This window comes from Lissotriton vulgaris, chromosome 5 (assembly GCF_964263255.1).
Source record: "Lissotriton vulgaris chromosome 5, aLisVul1.2, whole genome shotgun sequence".
Taxonomy (NCBI): Eukaryota; Metazoa; Chordata; class Amphibia; order Caudata; family Salamandridae; genus Lissotriton; species Lissotriton vulgaris.
Window position 1 is genome coordinate 1,862,657,314 of NC_141693.1, and position 27,532 is coordinate 1,862,684,845.

Genomic DNA, 27,532 nt, shown 5'->3' on the forward strand with positions numbered 1-27,532 from the left:
GCAGGAGCTTGCAGGTTGGATGAACCAACACTGCCTGAAGCTCAATGGTTCAAAAACTGAGGTCCTAGTGATAGGGGGTAATGATGCCAGCTGGACTCAGGAATGGTGGCCTCCCTGTTTGGGTCCTCTACCTATCCCATGCAAGGAGGCTAAGATCCTGGGAGTCTGGGTTGATCCCAAACTCTCATTTGAGAGCCACGTAAATAAAGTAGTAGGGAAATGTTTTGGGGTATTGAAGACCCTAAATCGTACTCTGGACCTTCTTCCTCTTGAGGCCAGACGTACCATGACCCAAGCATTGGTCAACTCCCGCATTGATTACGGTAATGTGCTGTTATTGGGGATGACAGAAAAGAACATTAGAAGGATGCAGGTCCTTCAAAATACGGCAGCACAGCTGGTACTTAAACTCCCCAAAAGAGCTGCATCTAAACCTACTTTGGATGCTCTTCACTGGCTCCCTATAAAAAAGAGGATCCTGTTTAAAGCACTCTTAATCTGCTACAGGATAACCTCGCTGAAAGCCCCTGAATACCTGAAGGATCTGGCCATCCCCTATGTGCCCAACAGAGCACTTCGCTCCACGGGCATGGGTCTTCTTAAAGTTCCTCGTATAAAGAAGGCCAGAATGGGAGGCCGCTCCTTTCGTGTGTTGGCTGCCAACCACTGGAACTCCCTCCCAACGAACATCAGATTCGCGGAGTCTGAAACAACTTTTAGGAAACTTTTAAAAACCCATCTGTTTACCCTTTAGCTCTTCACTCCATCTTGCTGCTCTCTCCACAGCGCGGGGACACGCCGGGATGGCGTCACCATGCGCTCTACAAGCTACTTAATTATTATTATTATTATTATAACTCCAGCAGCATATCCCAGGTCATGGCTATAGGTATTTTTCGAAGCCCTCGCTGTTCCTCCTATTGTATTGCTGCACTCTGGCTAGGCTCAACTTCTCTACTTCCTCTTTCCATGGCTCTATTGTTAGTGGCCTAGCAGCTTTCCACCTCCTTGTGATGAGTCTTGTAGCAAGTATTCCCAGCACAGACCACTGGACCAGAGTACCACACCACAAAGAGCAGCAAAGTGGACCAGGACCTCCTAAAAAAAGCATTGGCATAGCCAATAGGTCTCGCTTTTGGGACCTTTATAAGTATTTAGCGATGCAACAGTTGATGTTGTTGCACCAAATATATTGTGCTGCATAACTAAATACCTTTAAGGTCCCAAAAGTGAGACCTTTTGGCTATGCCAATGCTTGTTTCAATGCTGATGTTTGTCTGTGTTCATTTGGGAGCTGTATCTGTTATTGTGTCACATCGTGCTTGGATTTGTGGATTTCTGAATGATATGCTCCTGAGGTCCTGCCCTGGGGTGTCTTTGGCTCTCTTCTTTTTTTTTGTTCAAAATAAGTTTATTAATAGTAATGCAAGGTAATAATACAAAATATAAGTAAAGAGTTATGAGGGAAAACAATAAGGGGATGGGAAGGGAAGGGGAATCACAAGAATAATAATCAAAAGACAATGCAAAATGAAATGAGTAATTCGAAACATCATAAACTAATCATGGGTATCAAGAAGTAAAAAGAAAGGGTACAGTAAATATACAATAAAAACAAATGCAAATATAACTATGCAGTTAAACATTTTAGCAGAACATGAGGAAAGAGAAAGGGTATCAAGGGGGTTTGGAAACTTCCTGCTGAGCAGGTCGTGGACGAAAGGAACGAGTTGTACATTTATCTAAATACAGCAAAACAGGAAGCCATAAATCAGCACGCTTCGCTGCCAACTGGGCAGGAAAAACAAAAGCAGTATCAAGTCTATGATTATGACAAACATTATACCACCATGCTTTGAAAGTAATTGTAGACGCAGACTTCCAATTAATAGTAATTTGTTGAAATGCAACAGCCAATAATAAATCAACAATACGAACATTGAGATCAATCTGGCCCCAACAAGGGGAAAGACTACCCAAAAAGATCTGGATAGGGGAGAATGGAATATTAGTGGAAAAAATAACATTAATTTGTGCACAAACTTGTAACCAGAAAGTGCGTACCTTTTTGCAAAGGCACAACATGTGAAATAAAGTGGCATTAGGTGAAGAGCAAGACCAACATGTATCTGATGTGGTAGGGTAACGTTTTTGAAGGGTAGAAGGAGTGTGTAACAAACGATTATAGATAAAAAATGTAGATTGCGTTAGAGATGCAGCCCTAGAAGTTTTACGAATCTTTGTCCAAATTTTGTCCCAAAGAGAAATTGGCCATGATATGGAAAAATCATTCTCCCATTGCTCTTCAACCTTGGATTTGGATCTGGGAAGTGTGTGTGCATGAAGGTGTTTATAGATGGCAGAAGCTTTAGGAAGGGTTTGTAAAGTAGAATGAAGTTGAGTGATAGGATTAGGCGAGATGAAAGAAGGGATAGACTTGGAAAGTTTGTTGTAAGTTTCCATGACCGATGCTTTAAGGAGGAGGTATTTGGGAGCAAAAGAGAAGGGTAAATCAAAAGTAGAGCGGAAAGTCTGGAAGGGCAAGAAGGTGGATTGTGAGAATAACTGTGATATCCAAAGCTGACCTTTGGTTCTCCAAGATTTCCAGAAAATAGGCTTACCCCGGATTAGAAGGTATTTATTGTGCCAAATGGTGATAGAAAGGAAATCAGCAATACATTCAGGAGGAGGAGGAGTAGAGGATAAGAGGAGTTTGAGAGTGAATTTATGGATAGGAGTAAGAATTGAAGAGGGCTTGCGCGAAAAGGAGATACACTCAGCAAAGGAGAAAGGGGAAAGGAAAAGGCGTTCAACCTTAGTCCACAAAGGGCAAGGAGAGGCAGGATCTTGTAGCCAAAAGGAAGATTGACGCAACAAAAAAGCCTTGTGATAGGCTAGGAAATACGGAAAATTTACACCGCCTTCAGAAGTGGGACGAATGAGTTTAGCAAGAGACATTCTAGGTTTATTATTATGCCATAAAAGGAAGATAAGACTGAATTAATTTTTTTTTTTAACTTAGCTGGAATAGGAATATTGGAAAGGGTATAAAGAACAATAGGGGAAAGCATCATTTTGATAGTATCTAAGCGGCCCCACCAAGACAGGTAGAGAGGATGCCACTTAGCCGTAAGGTCGGATAATTTCTGAATACATTTAGTAAGACAAAGGGAAACAGTATCCGGGATAGAAGGAGTGATATGCAACCCTAAATACTTAATATGGGAAGAGCTCCAGGTGAAATTGGAGGCGCTGAAATCAGGCTTAAAGGTGAATTTTGTCAAGGGTAAGATTTTGCATTTATCATGGTTAAGTTTATAACCAGAAATTGAGGAATAGGTCTGTACTTCCTGCAAAAAAGCGGGGACCGAAACTGCAGGGTTCGAGATGAAAAGTAATATGTCGTCTGCATAAGCAGCAAGTTTTATGGAAAGATCCCTAGTCTGAAAGCCATGGATATTAGGATTTTGGCGTAGTCTGGACAAAAAGGGTTCTAAGGCTAAGTTAAAAAGAAAAGGTGAGAGAGCACGTCCTTGACGAACACCTCTACCAAGATCAAAATAGGGAGAAATTTGGCCATTGGCATAAACTGCAGCACGAGGGCGAGAATATAATAGTGAAATCAGGGAGGTGAATTTAGAGCCAAACCCAAACCATCTAAGAGTATGAAAGAGGTAAGGCCACTCAACCCTATCAAACGCTTTTTTAGCGTCTAGGGCTATCGCCGCAAGAGGATTTGGAGATGAGGGGATTTTGTTAAGATGTTAAATAAAAGTCTGGTATTGTCAGTAATGTAACGACCTTTAACAAAGCCTGATTGTTCATCAACTAGAAGGTCAGGAAGCAAATGGTCCAATCGAATTGCTAATGATTTGGCAAAGATTTTATAGTCAATATTAACTAGGGAGATGGGTCTGTAGTTTTTGCAATATTGGACATCTTTCCCGGGTTTGGGTATTAAACAAATGTGTGCATCCGAAAAAGTGCCAGAGGAAGAACCTAATTCAGCAAAAGAGTGGAGAAGAGAGTGACGTTTTGGAATCAGTAGTTTGGAGAAGTGAAGTTAAAACTCAACAGTAAAACCATCCGGGCCAGGAGCTTTGTTGAGCTTAAGACGTTGAAGAGGAGTAAGCAATTCTTTCTGTGAAATGCCAGATTCTAAGGAGGAGAGGTCAAGAGGGGAAGGTGTAGGTGTTTGAATGGTGGAAAAGAAGTGAGCAAGAGACTGAGGAGAAGATTGGGTGTCAGAGGTATATAAGGTCTCATAGAAATGGGAAAAAGTAGCAAGAATATCAGCATCCTTATGCTGTAAATGTGCATTGGTGTCATAAACCAATTCAATGTTCACTTTATTCTGCTTGACCTTTAAGTAATTAGCAAGAATCTGCCCAGCTTTATTCCTACCACCATAAAATTTGGCACTTGACTTAAGCAGATACAGAGAAGCATCTTCAGTAGACTTTTCATTAAATTTAATCTTAGCAGCGACCAGAGTTGTCAGACTATCTGAGGAATGTTAAGTGAGATAGCGTGTTCCAATCTCTTAATGTCATGAAGGAGGGTTTTAGTGAATTGGCGAGCAGTTTGTGTTTCTTAGCGACAAAATTAATAATGAAGTCGCGTACAGCTGCTTTAAAAGCATCCCAGAGATTATGTTTTGAGACGGGAGGGACATCATTAAAAAGGAAAAATTCATCAAAAAAGGTAGAGAAGGAATTGGAAAACTTGGGATCTAGAAGGAGGGCATTATTAAAACGCCACCTTTTAGGACCATCAATTTTGGGGAGAACCTCAAGGCTAACTACTACAGGGGCATGATCGGATCGAAATATTGGACCAATTTCCGCCGCGGTGAGCGTTTGAGCAAGATCATGGGAAACAAAAATATAGTCAAGTCGTGATTGGGACATAGATTTGAGTCGTCCCATAAAAAGAAGCTGAAGAAACAAAGAGAAAACGTGTAAAAAGCGTATTGTAACAGCGTGAGACAGCAGAAAAAGGAGGCACTGTTTGTGGCAAAAAAGTCACTTGAAGGCAGGTCCAGTTACGAAGTGCCAATCATGGGTGATAGGAGGAAAGGGAATAAGCATGGAGGATAGCAGGTACGACTGACGAAATGAGGAAGCAGTCAGGTCTAAAATGCAGACAAGGAGAATTCGTAGACGTAATATAGGTCACGCAAGAAAGACTGCTGAACCAGTAAAAGCAGAAACATATTGGCAGGGCTTCCAAGATAAATGCAATGCATAATTTAAATAAAGGCGTGGAAAGAACCAGCTGAGGCAGAAAGGATATCCAAAAAAGCCAAGCCTGCAAGCAAAAGGTAAATAGTTATAGTAAAATCGCCATCCAGTTGAAGAGTAGCCAAGGAGGAAGCATCTGTAACGCTGAAACAACTCTCAGGAAAATGCACAAATCAATAGGGACGGCAAGTAGTCTACCGCCTCTACATTGCATTAAAACGCTGGTTTAAGATAATGAAGTGTCACAGGATAAAGCAACAAATGAGGCATTATAAGTGTCCAGGCAAAGCCAAAAGACGCGGGGGAAGGGGAGCAAACATGGCGGCTTATAGATGAAAATACACCGAAGTGTACAAAATGGCAGCCGCGCTGGAAACAAAGGCATGCACTCACTTGTAGACACCTCCTCTAGGATGTTTCAGGAGGCTTAGACTTCTCAGGAGCTGCGAGGGTCTTCCGAGGGTCAAGCGACCGTCAAACAGAGGAAGAGAAGCAAGACGCATTCGTCTTCAGGAGAGGAGCGCTCTGCGTCGGGTCACTCAAAATGGCAGTCGCAAGCAGCAGAGCGCCCTCAGAGGTAGGGCAATAAATTCTGTCATCTCCTTCAAAGATGGAAATGCCTCAGGGGTCCCAGAGCATTGTGGAGGTGTTCCAACGGCAGGCCCAAGCCTCCAACACAGGAACCGGGGAGTTTGAAAGGCAAGCCTCCCGGTGCCGCGGCAGAGCCTCACTCAGGTGCCGCCATCACCTACGGGCGCCAAGCCCCCCCTCCCCCCCCTCCTTTGGCTCTCTTCTTGATAGTTTAACACTGGTGCAAACATACACACCTCTGCTGCTGTACTTCAGCTATATTTCCCACCCTTTTTAGGTCTCGCCTAAACAGACAGCGCAAGTTGTCTGGTTGCGATTGACCTATTGGGCTTACAGCCCACCCTTTGCTTACCTTTAGTTGGCTTTAGTGTCACTCTCATTTGTTTGCTTCTTAATTGATGGCTCACCCTCCTCTTCTGGTATCTGTCCCTTCCCTGGAGAATAGCCTTTTTACGATCCTTTTAATTGGTTAACTTACATCCTTCCACTGCTCACATTGGGAGGGGATGTGTTTTCTATTTCTCTCCCTCGTAAGCAGCTTTCCCTATCAAATGCGCCTCCCACGCTGTACTGCTCCCATTCTAATTCTGTGAAAGCACAGCCACAGAGATATTTTGTTTTAGTTGTATTTCCTGCATTCCCCATATTGCACAGAAGCACAAGCCTTGACATACAAAGGCCTTTATGGCATTTGGTGAGGAACCCGCTGGAGGCTGTCTAAGGTTGTGGGTGTACTCAGAATGTCACTTCTCCTGGAGCCTCATAAATCTGCTCCCTGGACTACTACAGAGGATCAAATGTCAGAATCCTATGGAAAGTAGATTAGGGCCTGGCAAGTGTTTCTTTTTACATTACATAATGTTCTTAATCTTTTTAAAATATGTTCAAAATGTACTGTGTGAAAGTAGTTGAAAAATAAACTATGCCTTCTATAAACATTGAATTCAATGTTCAGTTTTGAGATACATTAAAAATGTGTTTGCTTTTACTACAGTATTTTGACATTATTTTTGAAACTGTCTCTATACACTACTCTACAAAGCAAAAAAATACATGAGGAGCAGGGTCAAGACTGGTTTGCATATGGCTGGGTCCAAAATGGGGTGGCACAGTGAGCAAAAAAACACTGGATTAAACCCATATCGATGACTGGGGTTGAGTGGTTGAAAAGTTTAAGCACTCCGTCCATCATCTTGTTGTTTTTGCAATATTTTGCAGACAAACATTGGCAAAAACAATAGCTCAGCACTCACATGATAAAGACATAACCTATTGGCTTTGCCACAGCTTATGGGTCTAGTACTGGTTCCCTTCATCCTGACCTGCTAGGCACCGCTCGGTACTGCTCCAGTGTGGGATTGACCCATTGCTCTTACCAGTGTCCTGCAAGCCTGATGTGCAAGCCTCGGTGCCAGCACTGGAGCCCATGGACAGCTTTGCAGGTGTAATTAATTCCTGACGTTTGACCCTGATGCTATTCCAGCACTTGGACCCACAGAGAGCTCTACCAATGAATCTCAAAGATACCCATGTTACAACTCCTGATAAACCAGAGCTCCTCCAATGCACCTCATTATACAGAACCTCGTTGAGCTAGTACTGAAAACACACATCTTTCACCGAGGTCATGAGCTGAAGCACACAGTGCTTCACCTAAAATGGTACTCAGACATGGCTCTGCCAGAGCACCTCCACTCTGGCCTGCAGGTACTCAGACACAGCTCTGCCACGACACCTTGATTCCGGCCTTCCTGATTCTCAGACATGGCTCTGCCAGAGCACCTCCTCTCTGGCCTGCAGGCTCTCAGACATGGCTCTGCAAGGACACCTGCATTATGGCCTGCAGGTACTCAGACATGGCTCTACCAGAGCACCTCCACTCCGCCCTGCAGATACACAGGCACGGCTCTGCCAGGGCCACTCCACTCTGGCATGAAGGTACTGAGTCATGGCTCTGCCAGAGCACATCTGCTCTGGCTTGCAGGTACTCAGACAAGGCTCTACCAGAGCACATCCACTCTGGCCTGCAGGTACTCAGACAGGGCTCTGCCGGAGCACCTCCACTCTGGCCTGCAGGTACTCAGACACTGCTCTGCCGGAGCATCTCCACTCTGGCCTGCAGGTACTCAGACACGGCTCTCCCAGAGCACCTCCTCTCTGATCTGCAGGTACTCAGGCAGAGCTCTCCCAGAGCACCTCCACTCTGGCCTGCAGGTACTCAGACAGAGCTCTGCCAGAGCACCTGCACTCTGGCCTGCAGGTACTGAGTCACAGCTCTCCCGGAGTACCTCCACTTTGGCCTGCAGGTACTGGGTCACAGCTCTGCCAGAGCACCTTTAATCTGGCCTGCAGGTACTGGGTCACAGCTCTCCTAGAGCACCTCCACTCTGGCCTGCAGGTACTAAGTCACAGCTCTGCCAGAGCACCTCCACTCTGGCCTGCAGGTACAGAATCATGGCTCTGCCAGAGCACTTCTAATCTGGCCTGCAGGCACTGAGTCACAGCTCTCCAGGAGCACCTCCACTCGCCTGCAGGTACTGAGTCACAACTCTGCCAGAGCACCTCCACTCTGGCCTGCAAGTACTGAGTCACAGCTCTGCCAGAGCACCTCCACTCTGGCCTGCAGGTACACACATACAGTTCTGCCAGAGCACCACCACTCTGGCCTGCAGGTACTGAGTCACAGCTCTGCCAGAGCACCTCTACTCTGGCATGCAGGTACACACATACAGTTCTGCCAGAGCACCTCTACTCTGGCATGCAGGCACACACATACAGTTCTGCCAGAGCACCTCTACTCTGGCCTGCAGGTACTAAGTCACAGCTCTGCCAGAGCACCTCCACTCTGGCCTGCAGGTACAGAATCATGGCTCTGCCAGAGCACTTCTAATCTGGCCTGCAGGCACTGAGTCACAGCTCTCCAGGAGCACCTTCACTCGCCTGCAGGTACTGAGTCACAGCTCTGCCAGAGCACCTCCACTCTGGCCTGCAAGTACTGAGTCACAGCTCTGCCAGAGCACCTCCACTCTGGCCTGCAGGTACACACATACAGTTCTGCCAGAGCACCACCACTCTGGCCTGCAGGTACTGAGTCACAGCTCTGCCAGAGCACCTCTACTCTGGCATGCAGGTACACACATACAGTTCTGCCAGAGCACCTCTACTCTGGCATGCAGGCACACACATACAGTTCTGCCAGAGCACCTCTACTCTGGCCTACAGGTACTGAGTCACAGCTCTGCCAGAGCACCTCTACTCTGGCATGCAGGTACACACATACAGTTCTGCTAGAGCACCTCTACTCTGGCATGCAGGTACACACATACAGTTCTGCCAGTGCACCTCTACTCTGGCCTGCATCGCGTGACCCTAGTGCTGAGGCCCAAATCAGTCTCTGCTCGTGCGCCCTGATTTTGACCTGCTGCCAAATGCTAATCCGGGTTAAAGGTTCGTGATTTATACGCTGTGGAATGATGTTTAATCAGCTTTATTTATTTAAGTAACACGTTTTTTTCTGCCCCCGTCCCTCTCTGTGCCTGCTCGCTCTCTCGCCTCTGTTTCTCTCCCTTACTTCTTCGCTCCCTCTATCTTCACCTTTATTTCTATTTACCCCTTTTTCCTCCTGTTCCTTTCATTTTTTCTGACTCCCTCTCGCCCTCTCTCATTCTCATGTCTCTCTAAACGTCTTCCCGTCTCCCTGCTTCTCTATCTTCTTTCTCCCTCTTCTCTGCTTCTATACTTTCGCTCTCATCCGTATATGCATTTCTTTCTCCTCTGCCCGTTACGTCTTTCCTTATCTCTTCTCCTATTTCATTTCTCGCTGCACCCTCCCCTGCTCCCCCTCCCTCTCCCTCTCCCGGTCCCTTTCTCTTGCAGAAGAGGATGTGACTTCCTTCCAGGTGAGTGGCTGACCGATACCCCGAGTGTGCCTGACCCCTGACCCGCTGTTCCTGGATGGAAGCTTCCGGTCCACGCCCGTATATGTTCCACGGTCCACGGTTCTGCTCTGATTTTGCATGTCATGAGAGTTTCCTGGTTCACGCGCTTCTGTGGCTGCTAAGGAAGATGATGCTATCAGCTGGCACACACTACTCTCCCATCCCGTCTCTGGCTCTCAGGGGCAGGTGCACTCCCCACTTCCGCACTAAAAGCTTCACTGTGACCTTACAAACATTGTCTCCCATTCACCAAACTGCAAGTGGTGGCAGCGGTGATGATAATACGCTCTCCTTGACCTTTTCTGAATTCAGTGGGATCCACCCTCCTCCGCCCCCTTTAGCTTTACAACAGGTTATTGGCTGCAAACGACTTTGAAGGCAGGAAAAAGGGGAAAACGTACAGAAAGTTTTGTCTTCTTTGCCTGCTTCTTATTTGTGGCAAGCTTGTCAATCTTGTGTTTATCCCTCCCATGGAGCACAGCCTTTTCACCTACGCCTCCACTGCTTGCTTTTCAAGAACTACTTTTTTCTTTTGAGTTAAGCACTCCATGGAGAGTGCATGTGTTTCCCAGCTGTCTCTCTCATGCACTTCTTTCCCTTGCGCTCTGTTTTGCTCTCTGTTGCTGATATTCTTCTCCCTGTCTCTCCATGTTGCGCTCGTCTTGCGTACTTCCACCCAGTTGCTTTCTCGCTCATGTGCTTCTTCCCCATGTTGCTCTCTTTCACTCGGTTGCTCCTCCCAGTACTCCTCATTGCTCACGCCCTTTGTTTTGCTTCCCTCCACCCTACCCTCTATGTTGCTTCCTCTCACTCACCTGTGGCTCCATGTTCCTTTTGTCAAACCAGCTGTGCTCCCCCGTGTTGCTTCCACTCCCTGTGTCGCTTCTTGCCTCCCCATCCCCTAATGTTACTTCTGCACCCCTTGCTCCCCCCACCCGCTTTAAAAAATACCCTGCACGTTTTTTTCAGATTAGGTACTGTTGTAACCTGGATCTGGGATTACATACCGCAGGCTAAAGCATTGGCAAAGCCAATAGGTTACAAACGCTTGACATATTACCTTTGCCAATGCTTCTTTACTGAGATCAAGTGCAGAATAGACTGCGCCATGTGCAGAAGAGGAAAAGTCTCGGGTATCAGCCGTTGCCATTGTTCCTTCTTAATCTACGTCCATTTGTCCAAGGCTCCCTCAGCTCACCTGTGCTTCCCTATTAGCAATCACCTTTCCCTTGGCCCTGATGCCGCCCCAGGAATGCATGGCCTGCCCTGTCATCATCAATGGGGTTTCACATGAGCAGCACTTGCCCTCCGTCCTTTACGTCAGAGCTTTCATGAACTCTGACCCATAGTCTCCCATAGGCACCCAGGTGCTCAGACAGTATTAGTTTCATAGTGTAACAATAGGCAAAGCCCTTAGAAGGATTTTTGTTTAGATAGGTATTGCAAAGGGTCACTATAGGTATAATGAATACAACTTTCAAAGACATATTGTCCAGAGCTGCCAGGTTTACCAGCTCCCTGTGTGATTAGCTGCTCCAGTCCAGGATGTTTAAATCTGAATTCTAGAACTTGTAGTCCCTTTTTTGTAATGGAATAATCAAGACTACAAATCCCAGAATTCAAAGAAAAAAACCTGGACTGGACCAACTAGTGACTAGTCTGAGAAACTTGGCATGGGTGATTGTAAAAATACGCCTGGAAGCTGTGTAATGGAACCCATTTAAACATCAAGCGTAGGTCTTACTAGTTAAACGTGAGTATCTTGTCTACGGCGTGAATACCTAAGCTCCTAAGCAAAGTCCCACAATCCCTTATTACCAGCTCTACCACTGCCTATTGATTGCCATGACCCAGTGGAGAAGAGTGGGGTGGATCAACCCCTCTTCTATGCAAGGGACATCTAAATGGATGAATACAAAAAAGAAAGGCTAAATGATAATGGTAATACTTCATGCAATAAGGAAACGTAGTAACTTGGCTAATCCATGTTGCAGCAATGTCATTGCTTAATTTGAGCAGGTGGTTTCCAGTGTTCAGCACAACCATTCAATAGTCAAAACCCACGCTTGTTTCAGTCTACCACAAGGTGGTGCTGTCTGGCTAATTTACAGATGACAACTACAATTAATTATTAATTTAATATACATTAAACATGACTATTACCTGCCGTCCAAGCCATTCTTATGGCTTTGAGGGCCTGAAATAGTCTGAATTATCACACTTGTAGGAGTGTGATGGTTAGTAGTGTTGTTGTTACTATCTTTAGCAGCCTAGCAGGGGTAATGCGTGGTGCATTACACTGCCCACCGTTTTTCATGTGGAAGGAATAATGTATTTTTTCCTGTCTGTCACTACCAGGAAACACCTGGTGGCGTGGGACAGAAAAACAAGAATAATGGCCCCCAACAACCTTGGAGAAATCTCCAAGGGATTGGAGGCCATTAGTGTTATGTTTTTCTGGAATATACTCCCACTTTGGGAGATTGTTTCAGAAAAACAGAAACTTTGGAAACATTTAGTGAGGGCTATCAAACACAGATGGCGCAGTCCACCAAACTTTGTGTATTTTGGAAGGAACAACCATGAGAGAGAGTCCTTTCAGTGTACAGAGGTGACCACTGGGCCAGCAGCCATCTCTAAATTTGACTGACATTATTCTGTCAAGATGGCGGAGGAAATGTCCTTCACCACTCTTTCGGACAGAGTACAGTCTGATAAACTCTGAATCAGGCCCCAAATCCTTCAGAAGTAAATGGCTGGCCTCGACAGCAAAGAAACACGGCTTCACCTGCACCTACTATTATTGCAGTGAGGCGAGCTTTCCAGGGTCAATAAAAAATCCAAAGTAAAAAACTCAGGACCTTGGTATGCTGCAAAGCAGCACAGCATTCCCCAAAGGGGAAAACACGGGGCACAGTCATATCTACTAAGATTGGCCTGCAGCTGCGGTCCTCCCCACGCAAGAAGCATCCTTGTGACACCCAGAGTCTTGCACCAAGGTGCAGAGGTGAGTTTGCATTGTCCAATTGAGGCTTTGTACTAGAAGCATGCACAATAGCTTTGGCAAGATGTATATAAACATATCAAGATAAACTCTAGTCAGTTAAAATGTGTTTAACCTTCTTTAATTGAAATTAAATAACATAGTATAATTTATATATTTGCCATAATGATCACAAATGGCGACCTTTCACTGGAACACATTTCCTTTCCATATAACTCTCCAGATTCCCCTAGAGATCTTCATAGGATGGAACTGTAGGTGAAAAGCAAAACAATATTTTATGTTCTGTGAGGGTTTTTGCAAGTTCCTGGGTAAGTATTCAAGGCTGGCTCTGCAACATTGAGCTGCCTTTGGGAGTTAAAATGCCTTATAGGAGCCATCATTGACCTGGAGGGGCCACCTACCATGAGGAAGTGTATGTGCAACATTAACATATTCACACACACATAGATTGTTTTATAAGATCAACCTCTGTTGAAAGAAAAAGTCACTATCAGTCCCTTCACTTGTTCTAAAGGTGTAATCTTCCCATCACATTAAAACCATGTCCCTATACGCATGGCTCGAACAGTATTTTGAACGTCCATGCAGTGGTATTTGCATAGTGCAAACCTAGCTGAAAAGCAGCGGATCACTGGACAGCAGGGAGGTCCCCTGAGATACGATTCAGGATCATCTACAATAAGGCCGATGACGTGCACTTCCCTCTCGTGTAGAGCGGTACTGCTCTTTGAGAACATGGTCTTCAGTTTCTCCTTGGATTGCAGAATGAGATGAGCTGTTCTGTTGCTGATGGGGATGTTGTTGCTCCCCATCCTGGGGGTATAGTTGGGGGTGGCATGCATTCTGGTCTTCTACCTGTGCACATCATCTCCAGTAGAGTGAGGTCCTGGATCCTGGTGTGGCGTGGTCCACATCGCCCATCCTGGCATGCAGGAGATCCAGTTCCTGGTGACAACTGGTCTTGAGGATGATGTGGCCAATGTAGTTCTCTCAAGGTACTTGGTATGAGGTCTAGCTTCTTCAAGCCCTTGATGAGACGTGTTGCAGTGCGCATGATGCCTTTCCGAACTTCCACTAACCGTCGAGAAGACTATTGTCCGCATCCTTCTCACTTGCCCATGCTCCCCGCCTCTACCTAAGCAGTAGTGTAGGAAGCTCCTTCTCGCACATCGCAGCAAAGACCCGGAACAGTCTCACCAGGCAACTCCGGACCATCACCTCACGTCCGGAATTCCGATTGGCCCTCAGGACCTGGCTGTTTGAATAAGCCTCCGTGACCTGGATATCCTATGGGGTGATTAGCCATGCAATGTAAATCTTGATTGATTGACTAAAGTGTTCCTCCGGTCAGATGCAAGACGACACACCATTGCACTGTTGCTCTGAAGTCAGGTTGAGGTAGGAAGTTTCACCTTTTCCAGCTGGGAGAGCTGATGCCTTGCCGTGAAAGAGAGATCTGTGTCTGGGGCAAAAACAAAACATTTCTCATGGGCTGTCAGCTGTGTGATGAAGCCGTCCAAATTCACGTCAGAGCCAACTTCAAATGGAGTTTGTTTGGTGCTCTTAGAGAGCAGGTGGAATTCTGTCTTTGTCGCGTTCGGCTTTAGGTAGGTACCTGCACCCAGATAGTCTATGTCCTAGTTCCAGCAGGGAGCTCATTCGGTGCCTGCTATGGTGATCCTATGTGCTAGTACCAGCAGGGAGCAGCGAGCTCCTGCAGTGCAGGCAATGGGGACTATGGGTAAAAATACACTGCTGGCAGGAGTCACTGAAGGAGACGGGGTTATGTGTCAATGGGGTAACCCGATAGACCACTGGACTCGGGTAAATAGTGGTACAAAAGAGATAGTTTGATGACTTTGTCGATGTGCAGTTTTACTTGGTGCCCCTTCAGTCTGCCCAAACCCTGGAAGAGTTGTGGGAATTCACTCAAGATGTCCTCTGCATGGGTGTCGTGCACCTGTATGGCGAAAAACACCAGCTCTAAGTCTTCCGGGGTGTGACACCCCAGCAGCATTCCCTTTTTCCCATTAGTAACGTGGAATCTTGTCTTCACTAAGTATTCTGAACTTGAGACTTCGACCTCAATAACTCCTAGTAGCGGTATGGGTTCTGTCCCTACATAGGTGTAGATTTTGGCTGATCTGTGGGCAAGGGGCGGCTTCGGCGACAATCTGTCATACTAGTCACAGTCCATTACATTTATGGATGCACCAGTATTTATCAGTTCATGCACTGAGGTCCCGTTGACTTGTATATCGCACATCAGAAGAGGGCGATTCTTGCGGCCTGGCTGTCCCGCAAATAAAATGACAAAGGTGTTGTTGTTGTCTTCGTAGTAGGCAGTGGCTCCCTGTTCTTTTGGTGCTTCTGCGGTTTCGTTGTCTTCGAGCGTTAGTTGTCATAGGGTCATGGGCCGTCCTCTGGATGCGCCTCCTTGGGACCATCCTCCCCCACTTCGACAGACGCTGGCATAATATTTGGCCTTGCCGCATTTCGAGTATGTTTTTTCTCTCGCTGGGCATTGGTCTTGCGATTTGTGGTCAAAACCCCAATGCCCACATTTTCCACTGGGCCGGCTCACAGTGGCTCATCCTTGTCCAGGTCCAAGTCTGGGGCACCATTGTACTGCCTCTACTATCTCTTCCTTGACGTGAACCATTTTCTGTGTCAGAGCAGTTGGAGTGTTGCGAACTCGGCGGCCTCCATCTCTTCCTCCTGTCTGTCTGACAGCTCATGAGAGCGGGCTAGGATGAGGATTTCAACCAGGATCAGCACGACGGACTTGCACCCTTGGATAATTTGCACCCTAATTTCCCTCGTCTGGTCAATTTTCGTGCACATGCGCGCCAACTTCTTCAATCGGGCGTAGAACATGTCTACAGTTTCCGCCTCTGTTTGCCAAGCTTGGTTCAGCTTGAACCGCTCATGATCCGGTTTCATTCGGGGGTCAAAGTATCAGTTGAGCGCTGTGATGGCTGCGTCATATTCATGGCAGCATCTTGAACAATTCATAAAGTTTGTCGCCGCCAAAATGCATTAACAGTGACCATTTTACTACCCATTTGTCTCTCGGGTCCCTGTAAAGTAGTGGTTTAGACAACCCACATAGAGCTTCCATCTGGGCGCGGCAGTGGCGGGGTCAGCAAGCTGGCAGATGGGGGTAGAGAGGTCACAAAGGCGTGTGAATATGGTGTCGGCTGCGCTTTAGCCTGCGACTGTGGTGGTGGTGGAGGGTGTCCCATAGTGTACAGATGCTTGTCCCTTCCTGTGGGGGGTGTGGCTCTACGTGCTATGGGCGAAGTGTTGCTGTGTCTTTACCACCCCAGAGTGAGAGCCTGGATCTCTTCTTGCTCCTGGCCTGTGTTGTCCTGTGAACAAAACAGGTGATGGACCGAATGTGGATCAATGTCACACATTCATCCCAGTCCAAAGATCTGGGCCAAAATCCATCGTTTTTTTGCACTCCACACCACCCTGGGTTAGACAATGGCGATATGCAAATCAGCTCTGACCCTGTGCCCCATGGGAACAGTCCAGTCCGAACTACAAAAGCCATGTCCTTCCCAGAACGGAATTAAGCATCCGAGGACCGGACCGGTATCGAGGTAACACCTCTCATCAGCCACGAGCGTGGAAGGGTATACTCAGACATGAGTCCCTTTCTCACTGCACCATCAGGATTCAAGCAAGCCGGGCCGAAGAAGGCTGAAATGCCAGAAACCGGTCCCCGGTAGCTTGTCTCCTTTCTGGTGAAGAATTGGCTTGGTAGTTTAGTCTGCCCTGTTCCCATGATGCACTGGGCCAGGGACAGACTGATTTGCATATAGCCAGGTTCTGAGCTGGGATGGTGCAGTGAGATAAATAACGGTGATGGATCAAGCCCTGATCTTTGGACTGGGTAAGAGTGGTCTGCTTAATTCAGACACTCTGTTCATCACCACCCCCTTTTCTGAACCAAAACATTATGGGCTTCATTTATGAGTTTTTGCCATAGGGCAGCGCCACAGGCCTTCCTGCTGCGCTGACACAGCAAAAGAAAGGTCTGGAATGTGCCGTATCTATCAGACATGGCACATTTCTGTGCTTTTCACCTGCGCTGGTGCATAATGGGCTGCCGTGTGCCAACGCAGGTTCCTTTGCACCATGGTGCAAAGGTGCCTGCATTGCGGAGTTGATTGTTTTTTTGTAGGAAGGAATACATCTTTTCCTCTTACTATGTGTGCTGCAGCACACATACAAAAAGGAAAAACAAGGTGAAATAAAGATGTTTGCGCGCCGAAGGCGCGCCTAAGGCAAGCCCGTCTGCGCCCGTCCGCGACCGGAACGCACCGGGCGCAGGGCATGCTGGCCTAAAACCCCACACCATCAGGTATGGTAGTAACGATCTATATGCACTACGCCCCACAATGAGTGACCATTGCAAGGGCTGCCCCCCCACTAACCTCCTCTCGAGTACATTTATATGTCTACATTGTGAGTGGAAGCCCCCTGCGATAATCGCTGAGGCATATGTACCGCTTTCCCCATTTAAGCATAATCCCATTTACTTTAAGGGAGGTCTTATCAATGCCAGATCACTATCCTGTCACTGTCAAGATATACATGACCTTATACTAGTACATGATCTAGATGCTCTTTTCATCACCGAAACCTGGCTCAATGACTCCTCTAATCCTGATTTGGCAACTGCTCTCCCTTTAGACTTTACCATCTTTAGGCGAGACAGACCTCTTGGGCGAGGAGGTGGTGTAGCACTAGTCATCAAGAAAACCTTTCTTTGTCATACATTTGACCTTGACCACCTTAAAGGAAGCGAGGGTATAGGCTTCTCCATTAAAATCAATGCTTCCACTTCCTTCTCGGGGGGCCTGATATATCGCCCTCCTGGCAACGCGACTCCTTTCCTAGAATCTCTAGATGATGTTCTCGGGGCACTCATGCTACATTACCCCAATTTTACTTTACTAGGTGATATGAACATACATCTTGAATCATGTGTCGACCCCTTCACCATTTCACTTCAACAATCATTAAATATTTTTGGATTATCCCAAATTGTTTCTGCTCCCACTCACCATGCGGGACATACCCTCGATGGCATATGCTCCAACCTCACAACTTTGACTACATCCCCTCCAATTCCTCAAATCTGGACTGATCACTGTTTCATTCCATTCGATATTGAGATACAAGCCCCTACCGCACCCAACAACAGGCGCTCCCACCCTTCCTTCACAGTTAATTGGAGGAAGGTGACGGAACGCATCAAGCTAAACTCCCAACCCCTAGCCAAGGCCCCTAAGCTAACCGGAGACGTTGTAGTGGATTCCTACAACTTTCATGCCTGGATGGACCAAATTGTCTCAGATAATTCCAACCTTAAAGGCCACCAAGCGACATGTCACAAAAAAAAGCCAAATGCACCCTGGTTCACCCAGGCCCTAATTGATAGCCATCTCCTTTGCCGTAAATCTGAAAGGAAGTGGAGAAAAACCTATGATGAGGCCGCAAGAACACTTTATGTCCAACAGAGGAAAGTATATCTCTCTTATATAAAAGCGGCTAAAAGGGAATACTTTACTAAGGCTATAAATGAAGCCCACCAAAAACAAAAAACTATATTTTCTATAGTCAAGTCCTTTACCCACCCTAAAGCCCTCACGCCCGAAATTCCCCCGTCTGAAAATCTGTGCAATCAGATCGCAGATTTCTTTGTGGATAAAATCGCTAACATTCAGAGAGACTTTCCCTCCCCCTCAATTACTCTCCATGAAGCGACTGTCAGCTATCCCTCCTTCAGTCACTTTAATCCTGTTTCTCTCCAGCAAACAAGCAAGGCAATTTTGGCCTGTAAATCAGGAGCCCCTACCGACTCTTGCCCCCCCGCCATTCTCCACCACCTTATTGAGGCAGTTAACCCCTGCATCAACATTATCATCAATAAATCTTTAGAGTCGGGGATAGTGCCCAACGACTGGAAGAAGGCTATTGTGAAGCCTCTGATGAAAAAGCTGAACAAATCTCCTACAGATCTCACCAACATGCGCCCCATTTCATTACTACCTGTCCTAGGTAAGATCACGGAACAGTTAGTACATGGGGAGCTAAAAGCATTTGTAGAGACCCACAACATCTTGCACCCCCAACAGTCGGGGTTTCGCTCCGGCCATTCCACCGAAACAGCTTTGATAGAACTGTCTGATTCCATCAAGTTCTTGCAGGATGAAGGAAAGCAAGCCGTCCTCATCCTGCTTGACCTCACAGCAGCGTTCGACACTATCTCTCATGTCATTCTGATTAATAGAATGCGAGAGATTGGCGTGACAGACACTGTTCTGGCATGGGTAAAATCTTTCCTGTCAAACAGGTCCCAGACTGTGTCTTTGGGTCCCTATCTATCCAGCGAAAAACCCATTACATCAGGGGTGCCCCAGGGGTCCATATTAAGCCTCCTTTTTTTCAACATCTATATGGCCCCCCTCCTCGCTGTGATAGAATCCCATGGGATCCTCGTCACGTCATATGCCGACGACACACAACTTGTCGTCGCCATTGATAAAAAGTGTATGGACGCTGACTTGCGATTTCGCAATTGCCTCTCTGACGTCTTTCAGTGGCTGAATAATAACCATCTGAAATGCAACAGTGCGAAGACAGAAATTATACCACTGGGCAAAGATCTATCCTTTTGCCCGAAAGACTGGTGGCCCACAGGATCAGAGGCCCCACCCAGTGCTGTTTCTTCCGCACGGAACCTGGGCGTGCAATTTGACTCATCCCTCTCTTTCGATGACCACGTCAGGATCACTGCCGGACGCTGTTTTGGACTTATTAAATCCCTAAAGAAGTTCTTTGACTTCCTCCCCATCGCCGCTAGGAAATCAGTCGCGGTAGCCTTAATACTCTCCCGACTCGATTATTGTAACGGCCTAATGGCTGGAGTGAAAAAGTCCACCCTCAGGAAGTTACAGAGTATACAACATGCAGCCGCTAGACTGGTCCTGAAACTCCCTAGTAGGTCATCAGCTTCAGCAGCTTTAAATTCCCTCCATTGGCTACCACTCCACAAAAGAATCCTTTTTAAACTTTTGCTTACCGTTTTTAAATCCATGAAAAATATAGGTCCTCACTATCTTGCTAAACGCTTCACTCACTATAATCCCACACGATGTCTGAGATCCTCTGGGACCAATCTCAACACAATCCCAAGATTTAAGTACAAAACCAGGGGCGGGAAATCCTTCACCGTTTTGGCAGCAAGGGCATGGAATAATCTACCTGTTAATCTTAGATTAACTGAAAAGGAGAGTCTTTTTAGACAACTCCTCAAGACCTGGGTGTACCAACAACCAGACATTTCTGTACTGGCAGCTATTTAGACCCAGATTTTCGTCATGTATCACTCATCTCACACGGGCATGCTCAGCGCCAAGATGCTCCTTCCGGAGCGAAAGTTCGCGCTCTACAAATACTCACAAATATCAAATATCAAATAAATATTTCTCCTCGTTGTGCCTCCCTTACGCCTCTCCTGGGGAGGCGTAAGGTTTTTGGAGCTGCCTCGGAGTTACAATTTCTCGTAATTCTGGGGCAATGTCAAAAAGCCATGGATGTTGCTGGGAACGCCCCCAGCAACACCTATTGCACTACCCTTTAATGCAGAAAACTGTTGAAGAGAACAATATTTACAAGGAAGCATTGAGCCAAAAAAAGTGGCTTAGTTCTGCCTCGTAAAATGGAGTAGGCTCCTGCACCACGGAACATTTCAAAAAGTGACACACCAGTGGCACAGGGGGCTTATAAATGAGGCACTGTGACTTTCAAATCAGAACATTTGTTTTACATATTGAAAAACAGCTATTTTTATGCTACCAGCCAAACTTGTTTTAGACGCTGTCACTTTAAGTAATACATAAGCGCAGTTACCCTATAGCTTGCGAGAAGGATGCGTGAAGAGTTCTTTATGTTCTTTTCACAATTCTATGTTTTGTGGTATATAGCTTATAAGTAAAACTCACAATAATAATGTTATTTGTCTTCTGTGCTCACAAGGCCTGGCACTTGACTACGTCGATTCAATTGTGAGGTTGGCTCCCACCCCAGCCCTGTGGGCGCCACCCCCATCTCCAAATACAGGACTTTCACGTGCAAACGGGAGAGAAACAAAGCCTCAGACTGAGAGAGACTGGGGCGAGGCCGGGGGAGCGGCTCTTTAAATCCCCCATGCGAGGGAGAGTGGGTGAGAGCACAATTTCACAATTCAGGAGTGGGGAGTTAAACAAGAGTGCATTCATTGCCGACTGGAATGTTCCAGAGAGAGCTGGGCTCTGTTCCACGGCCAGCCACCGGCGAGCTAATCCGGGCGGCCTCAGGGGAACCTGGCCTCCCTGCAGCCACAACTTCACCTAAAAATCACATTTCTGCACTCTGTGTCCGGGGAACCAAGCCCCTCAGGTCGGGGGGACTCCCCACCCCTTCATGCTGCCTACCGTGCAGGGAGAGCGCAGCTCCCTTACGGTCAGTACAGGCTGATGTGCCAGCTCATTTGTTACCTGCACTGCGCCTTCTTTCACACCTGAATGTCCCTGGTAATGAGGGTTTACAGACAGGTGCACCTGTCCCTGTATTAAATGTACAGCCCCTTCTCTCACACCTGAATACCCCTGGTAATGAGGGTTTACAGACAGGTACTGATTCACCTGCCCCTATGTTACCTTCACAGTCTAATCACACACCTGAATGTCCCTGGTAATGAGGGCTTATAGAATGGTGCCCCAGTCCCAGTGTTACCTACACAGCCTCCTGTGTCACACCTGAAAAACCCGGTAATGAGGGTTTATAGACTGATGCACCCGTCCCTGTTTTACCTGCATGATCCCTTCTCTCCCACCTGAATATCCCTGGTAATGAGGGTTTATAGACTGATGCACCTGTCCCTGTCTTACCTGCACAGTCCGCTCTTACACCTGAATATCCCTGGTAGTGTTAGTTTCTAGACTGATGCACCTGTCCCTGTTTTACCTGCATGGTCCCCTCTCTCACACCTGAATACCCCGGTGATGAGGGTTTATAGACTGGTGCACCTGTTCCTGTGTTACCTTTATAGTCCTGTATCTCACACCTGGTAAATTGATTCACATGCCAATGTTATCTGCACAATCTTCTCTCTCTCACTTTGTAAAGTCTATCTGGAGGTTGATGCACCTGTATCTTTTACCTGCTCAGCCACCCTCCCTCACACCTGGTAAAGTCTATCTGTAGATTTCAGATCTGTCTCTCGATTGCTGGACCTCTTTCTGTAACCAGTGCAGTCCTCTCTCTCATACCCAGTAAAGTCAATCTGTAGATTGCCGCATCTGTCTCTCCCACATGCACAGTCCTCTCTCTCACACCTGGTTAAGTCTATCTGTAGATTGCTGCTTCTGTATCTGTTTCCCCGCACAGTCCTCTCTTTCACATCTGGTAAAGTCAACCTTTAGATTATACGCCTGTCCTTGTTTCCTGCACAAGCCTCTCGCTCATACCTGGTAAGGTCTATCTGTTGATTGCCGCACTTGTCCCTTTTCCTGCACAGGCCTCTCTCTTACACCTGGTAAAGTCGTTCTGTAGATTGCCGCACCTGTCCCTGTTACCTTCACAGTCCTCTCTCTTACACCTGGTAAAGTCTATCTATCTGTAGATTGAGTCACCTGTCCCTGTTACCTGCACAGTCCTCTCTCTCACACCTGGTAATGTCTATCTGTAGATTGATGCTTCTGTACCCGTTTCCCGCACAGTCCTCTCTTTCACACCTGGGAAAGTTATTATTTAGATTGATGCACCTGTCCCTGTTACCTGCAGTCCTTTCTCTCAGACCTGGTAAAGTCTATCTGCAGATTGATGCACCTGTCTCTGTTTCCTGCACAGTCCTCTCTCTCACACCAGGTAAAGTCTATCTGTAGATCGCCACACCTGTCCCTGTTACCTGCACAGTCCTCTCTCTCTCTTACTTGGTAAAATCTATCTGTAGATTGATGCACCTGTCAATGTTACCTGCACAGTTTTGTCCCCCATACCTTGTAAAGTCTATCTGTAGATTGATTTACCTGTCCCTCTTACCTGCCCAGTCCTCTCCCTCACACCTAGTAAAGTCTATCTGTAGATTGCCGCAGTAACCTGTACAGTCCTCTCTCTCACACCTGGTAAAGTCTATCTGTAGATTGAGGCACCTGTCCCTGTTACCTGCACAGTCCTCTCCCTCACACCTGGTAAAGTCTATCTGTAGATTGGCGCACCTGTCCCTGTTACCTGCACAGTCCTCACCCTCACACCTGGTGAAAGAAATTACCCAATTATGGTCACCCATGTCACTTATGACCACCTCATAGTCTTCCAAACAAGTGAAGTGTCGGTCAGTCAGTAGAGAATACAAACAATTGTTTAGTAGTAAAATACATTGCAGTGGAGCCCAATCAGACCAGCATCAGGGGATGGCTGTCGAGGGGACTGACTCCCCAAAACTTGGTAACGCATAATCATTCTTCGGGCAACCCCCAACCACACCCCCAGTGGAAAGTTACCGGCTTGTGCCATTCATGAACAAAGAAGGCACAGAAGGATGGACTACCACCTGCGAGATGGGTACACACTATCACTATCTCAATGTTGCCTTGCTAGGTCTCGGCTCCTCCTAAGGTGGGAGCAGGGCTATGGAGAAGGATAGGGATGTAGAGGCAGAATGGCCTATTCATTAGTAAGTCGGACTCCAACCTTGAACATGAGAGAAACAAAATAGCTGAACACAGTCTTCTATAAGGCAAGCAATACAGATAATTGGAGTTATATCCAGTCACAGTGTAACATGACCTACGAATTGCGAAATGGAGCCGCAAACGCGAACTTAAGCTTGTATAACAAGGAAAACTCAGTGGGGTACAGTAGGCATGGCGGCTGCTACTATCATAGCCTTAAAAATGCTAACCTAACACAACGCAGATGAAAGTACATAAAGGGCCCGATGTAGGTCGGTCGGTAACGGCCGAAAATCGGTATTTTCGGCCGTTACCGATCGGTAAATAGGTGATTGGCATGTAGGGGGCATTATTTTACCGAATTGGTAAAATTACCGATTCGGAAATTTTACCGAATCAGTAAAATAAAAAATCGGTAAATTTACTGAATCTGAGCCACCCATATGTAGGTGGGACTCTTCAGAGTCCCAGGAGCCTTACCGAATCGGTATTTTACCATCAAATCCAATTTGATGGTAAAATACCGATTCCGGTGTGCATGCACATGTGTGCATGCACACCTATGCCATGTGACAGGCAGACCTGCCCTTAGGGCATGTATGCCTGCCACATGGCACCCGAGCCTGTTTTGGGGGTTCCAGAGGGTGTCAAAGTGACACCCCCTGCACCCTTATGAAAATCGGTATTTACCGATTCGGTAAATATCGAATCGGTAATGCCCATTCATTCCTATGGGCTTCAAAGCCCATAGGAATGAATGGGCATTACTGATTCGGTATTTACAGAATCGGTAAATACCGAAATTATCCGATTCGGTATTCCAGCACATCTGGAATACCTACATGTCGACCCCATAGATTTACCGATTTTTAATTACTGAATCGGTAAAATTCGGTAATTTAAAATCGGTAAATCTATTTCACCTACATCTGGCCCAAATTGTTGAATTCCAACAGACCCTCCTTTTAGCATATATAAGGCTAAACTTTATTAGTGCTATCAGGTTAAGGGTCTTTACAATTATGAGCAAAAAAGAATAATCACAGTTCACATTGTTTCTTTCTACTAACAGAGCTAAATAATCATGTAGTTGCAAGACATGTTCAGTTTTCAAAAATGCCTTCATCAATGTTCATCATATCCTGTTCATCTTGCATCATCATAACAGTGGCTTTAGTATCTGGTCCCGATATTTTGGGTGTAGGTGTCAGCTTACTAACACAGTAGGAGCAACAAGTTGGAAGACTGTTAATGCACAGGCAACGCGTAAAAATGACACCTGCTATGGCCATGAGGAAAAGAAGTATCTTCCAACCCCACGTACTCATCATATCCCAAGACCATGTCACATTCTCTTGGTGAATACCAGAAGCAAGTCGATGCAACTTCTGTATGGCTGCATAAACATTCGGAGCATGATCTGGTATGTACATGCAACAACTGCTGCAGATGACGCGACAGGCTCCTCCCCTATCGGCAAGAATGACATCTAACACCATCCTATTTTGAAGAGCAGCAAGCCTGGTAGCCTGCAGCTCAGCTGTAATATTGGTTAGTATTCCTGCAGTGGCATTAATAACTCCTTCTACTACCCTAGTGAGGCGACAAATTGTACGACTATTGTACATAGGACCCCAGAAGGGCAAGATACCCTTTATAGCATCAGTAAACTGCTACAGGGTAGTGTTTGTTTGATCTATTTCCTCAGCATCAATTACCCTATTCACTCGGAACAGGTATGTACTTTTACATTGTAACCTATGGTCTTTGTGATAACTAGATGGTGCAATATAGACAGGTGGCAAAAGAAAGGAGACATAACATGTGCCAGACCAACGCCTAGGAAGTCGTATATAAGGCAGAGGTCCACATACAAAATACACATTAGAAGGTGGAAGTAAAGGTCGACTACTATTTGTATACAAGAGATATGTATAGTTGCAACTATTTTTACCTACGGGAGCATTTCCAAAACCCTGAACACAAAAACTGGCTGTAGTGTTAACCACTGTCTTGGGTAATATTACGGGAGTGGAAAGATCTAGAGTACTCAGAGACATTAAATCCCTGAAAATCCATCATCTCATTCTGGAGCCATGTGGCATTTTTCTTACTTTCACAGATGTTCATGCAGGTGTCTGGGTGTAAAGCATCCTGTTCCCCTCCATTTCCTGGAGTAAATCCTTGGTGTTCTACTACATACTCTGCGTATGCACAGCAATAATGCACTCAAAAATTCGACAATACTCTCTTGCCTCAATTACTCAAAAGTACTCCAGGTTGGTGTGCTGATTCTGAAGTGGATCTACCTGGCCACTAATTCTGAAAGAACATTAACACTAGGACAACCTGCCCTAGACAGAATCTGCACTACCTTGATTCACTCCTGCGGAGTGAATCACAGAAACTAGTTGTCCTATTGTGAATGTTCTACTATATACTCTAACACAGTCTCACAGTCAGACTGAGTTATAGTCATAGCATAGAACAGTCCTTTTCGTTCAGGATAGGGCACCTTCCCTTCTGAGAAAACCCCCTCAACTGATCCTGTCCAGTGTCTAGGGCAGTGCACCACTCTTCTTTACCCTATTCTAGCACTTGCACCTTAGACAGGGTACCCACACCCTATTCATCTTCCATGAAGTCCATCCCTATTCTTCTAACTTTCCCTGCAGTACACTGTCCTTCTGTCGGGGACGCAAATTGTACTGGGTAACTCTACGCACAGTGTTGTCATGGAAAAGAACCTGAAACTCAGGAGTGGAAGGGGACTGAGACTTAATTGCTGTTGAGTTAGACGGGAATGGCTCTTGGGAAGGCCTGATCTCTGAAGGTATTGCTTCCTGTAAAACAGCATCACTCTCTTCCTCTGTCTATGCCCAACTCACTCGGGCATCAGAGAAGGGAGTTTAGCGAGGTACCTTTTCAAACTCATGGTCTCCGATGCCTTCAAGTACCCAGCAATCATAGAGAAGTGGGATGGGGATCCGGCTGCAGTCCGTGGCATTAATCCAATGCCTCTGACCCTCCACTTTGACTGCTGTCCAGGTGGCAAGGAGGACTTGGAGAGGCCCCTTCCAGCGAGCTCTGGACAACTCTTCCTCTGGAAGTTGTGGATCATTATGAAGTCACCAGGCTGCAGCTGATGCCAGGACCCCTCAGGTACTGGCTGTAACATCTCCTGAATCTGTTGGTGGATAGAACGTAAACTCATAGAGATGATCCACAAGCAAGGGGTATTCTATCTCTGAGAAATGTTGGGGCGTGGAACACCCCATACATTTGCAGGGTGGCCAAAAACCATCTCGTATGAGGACAACCCTGTTCTAGAATGCACTGTCGCCCTGGTGGATAACAAAGCAAGGGTAGTGCATCTGGCCACTGCAATCCTGTACTTTCCTTTATCTTCGCTAGCTTCAGCTTGAGAGTACCATTGTACTTCTCAACCAAACCTGCTCTAATGAGGGTTGTTTGCTGCATGAAACTTCTGTTTAATGTGTAGACCATCGCACACCAGTTGGATAACCTTTGAATTGAAGTGACTTCCGTTGTCACTCCAGATCAAACTCTTTCAAGAGTGCCTTTGCTGTCGCCAAGGCTGTGTTCTCGTTATTGGGGTAGGCTTCAATCCATTTACTGAATGCACAAACGACAACCAATACATTTTTTCAAATTATTCACTTGTTTCATTTCGATGAAATCCATTTGGAAAACCTCCGAAGGGAAGGAAGGCGGTGCAACATTGCCATTGGGTATAGGGGTGCCCTTTCCACAATTGTGTGTAATACAGATCATACAGTGCTTCACCAGATGAGCGGCTACCTTATGGATATTGTCATTCTACCATAAAGGATCCAGCACCTTACATATTCCTTTCCCGCTAATGTGGGCTGGGCCATGTGCCATAGTGACAACAGGAAGTACATAAGCATTAGGCATCATCCATCTTTGCTTCCCAGACAGATCACTCCAGCACCCATCCTCATCCAAACACCCTGTACTCTCCTGCCATGTTGTACT

The 27,532-nt window shown here is 46.4% G+C and overlaps 1 protein-coding gene across 1 annotated transcript in view; it reads left to right on the plus strand.

Annotated features, from left to right (window-relative positions):
* The window catches only part of PPP1R1B (protein phosphatase 1 regulatory inhibitor subunit 1B), a 247,529-nt gene that overhangs the window by 156,813 nt on the left and 63,184 nt on the right, over positions 1-27,532 (plus strand). Inside the window, exon 3 of the mRNA XM_086924347.1 lies at positions 9,711-9,733. Coding sequence (XP_086780473.1) covers positions 9,711-9,733 — 23 coding nt within the window. The remainder of the gene's footprint in view (positions 1-9,710; positions 9,734-27,532) is intronic.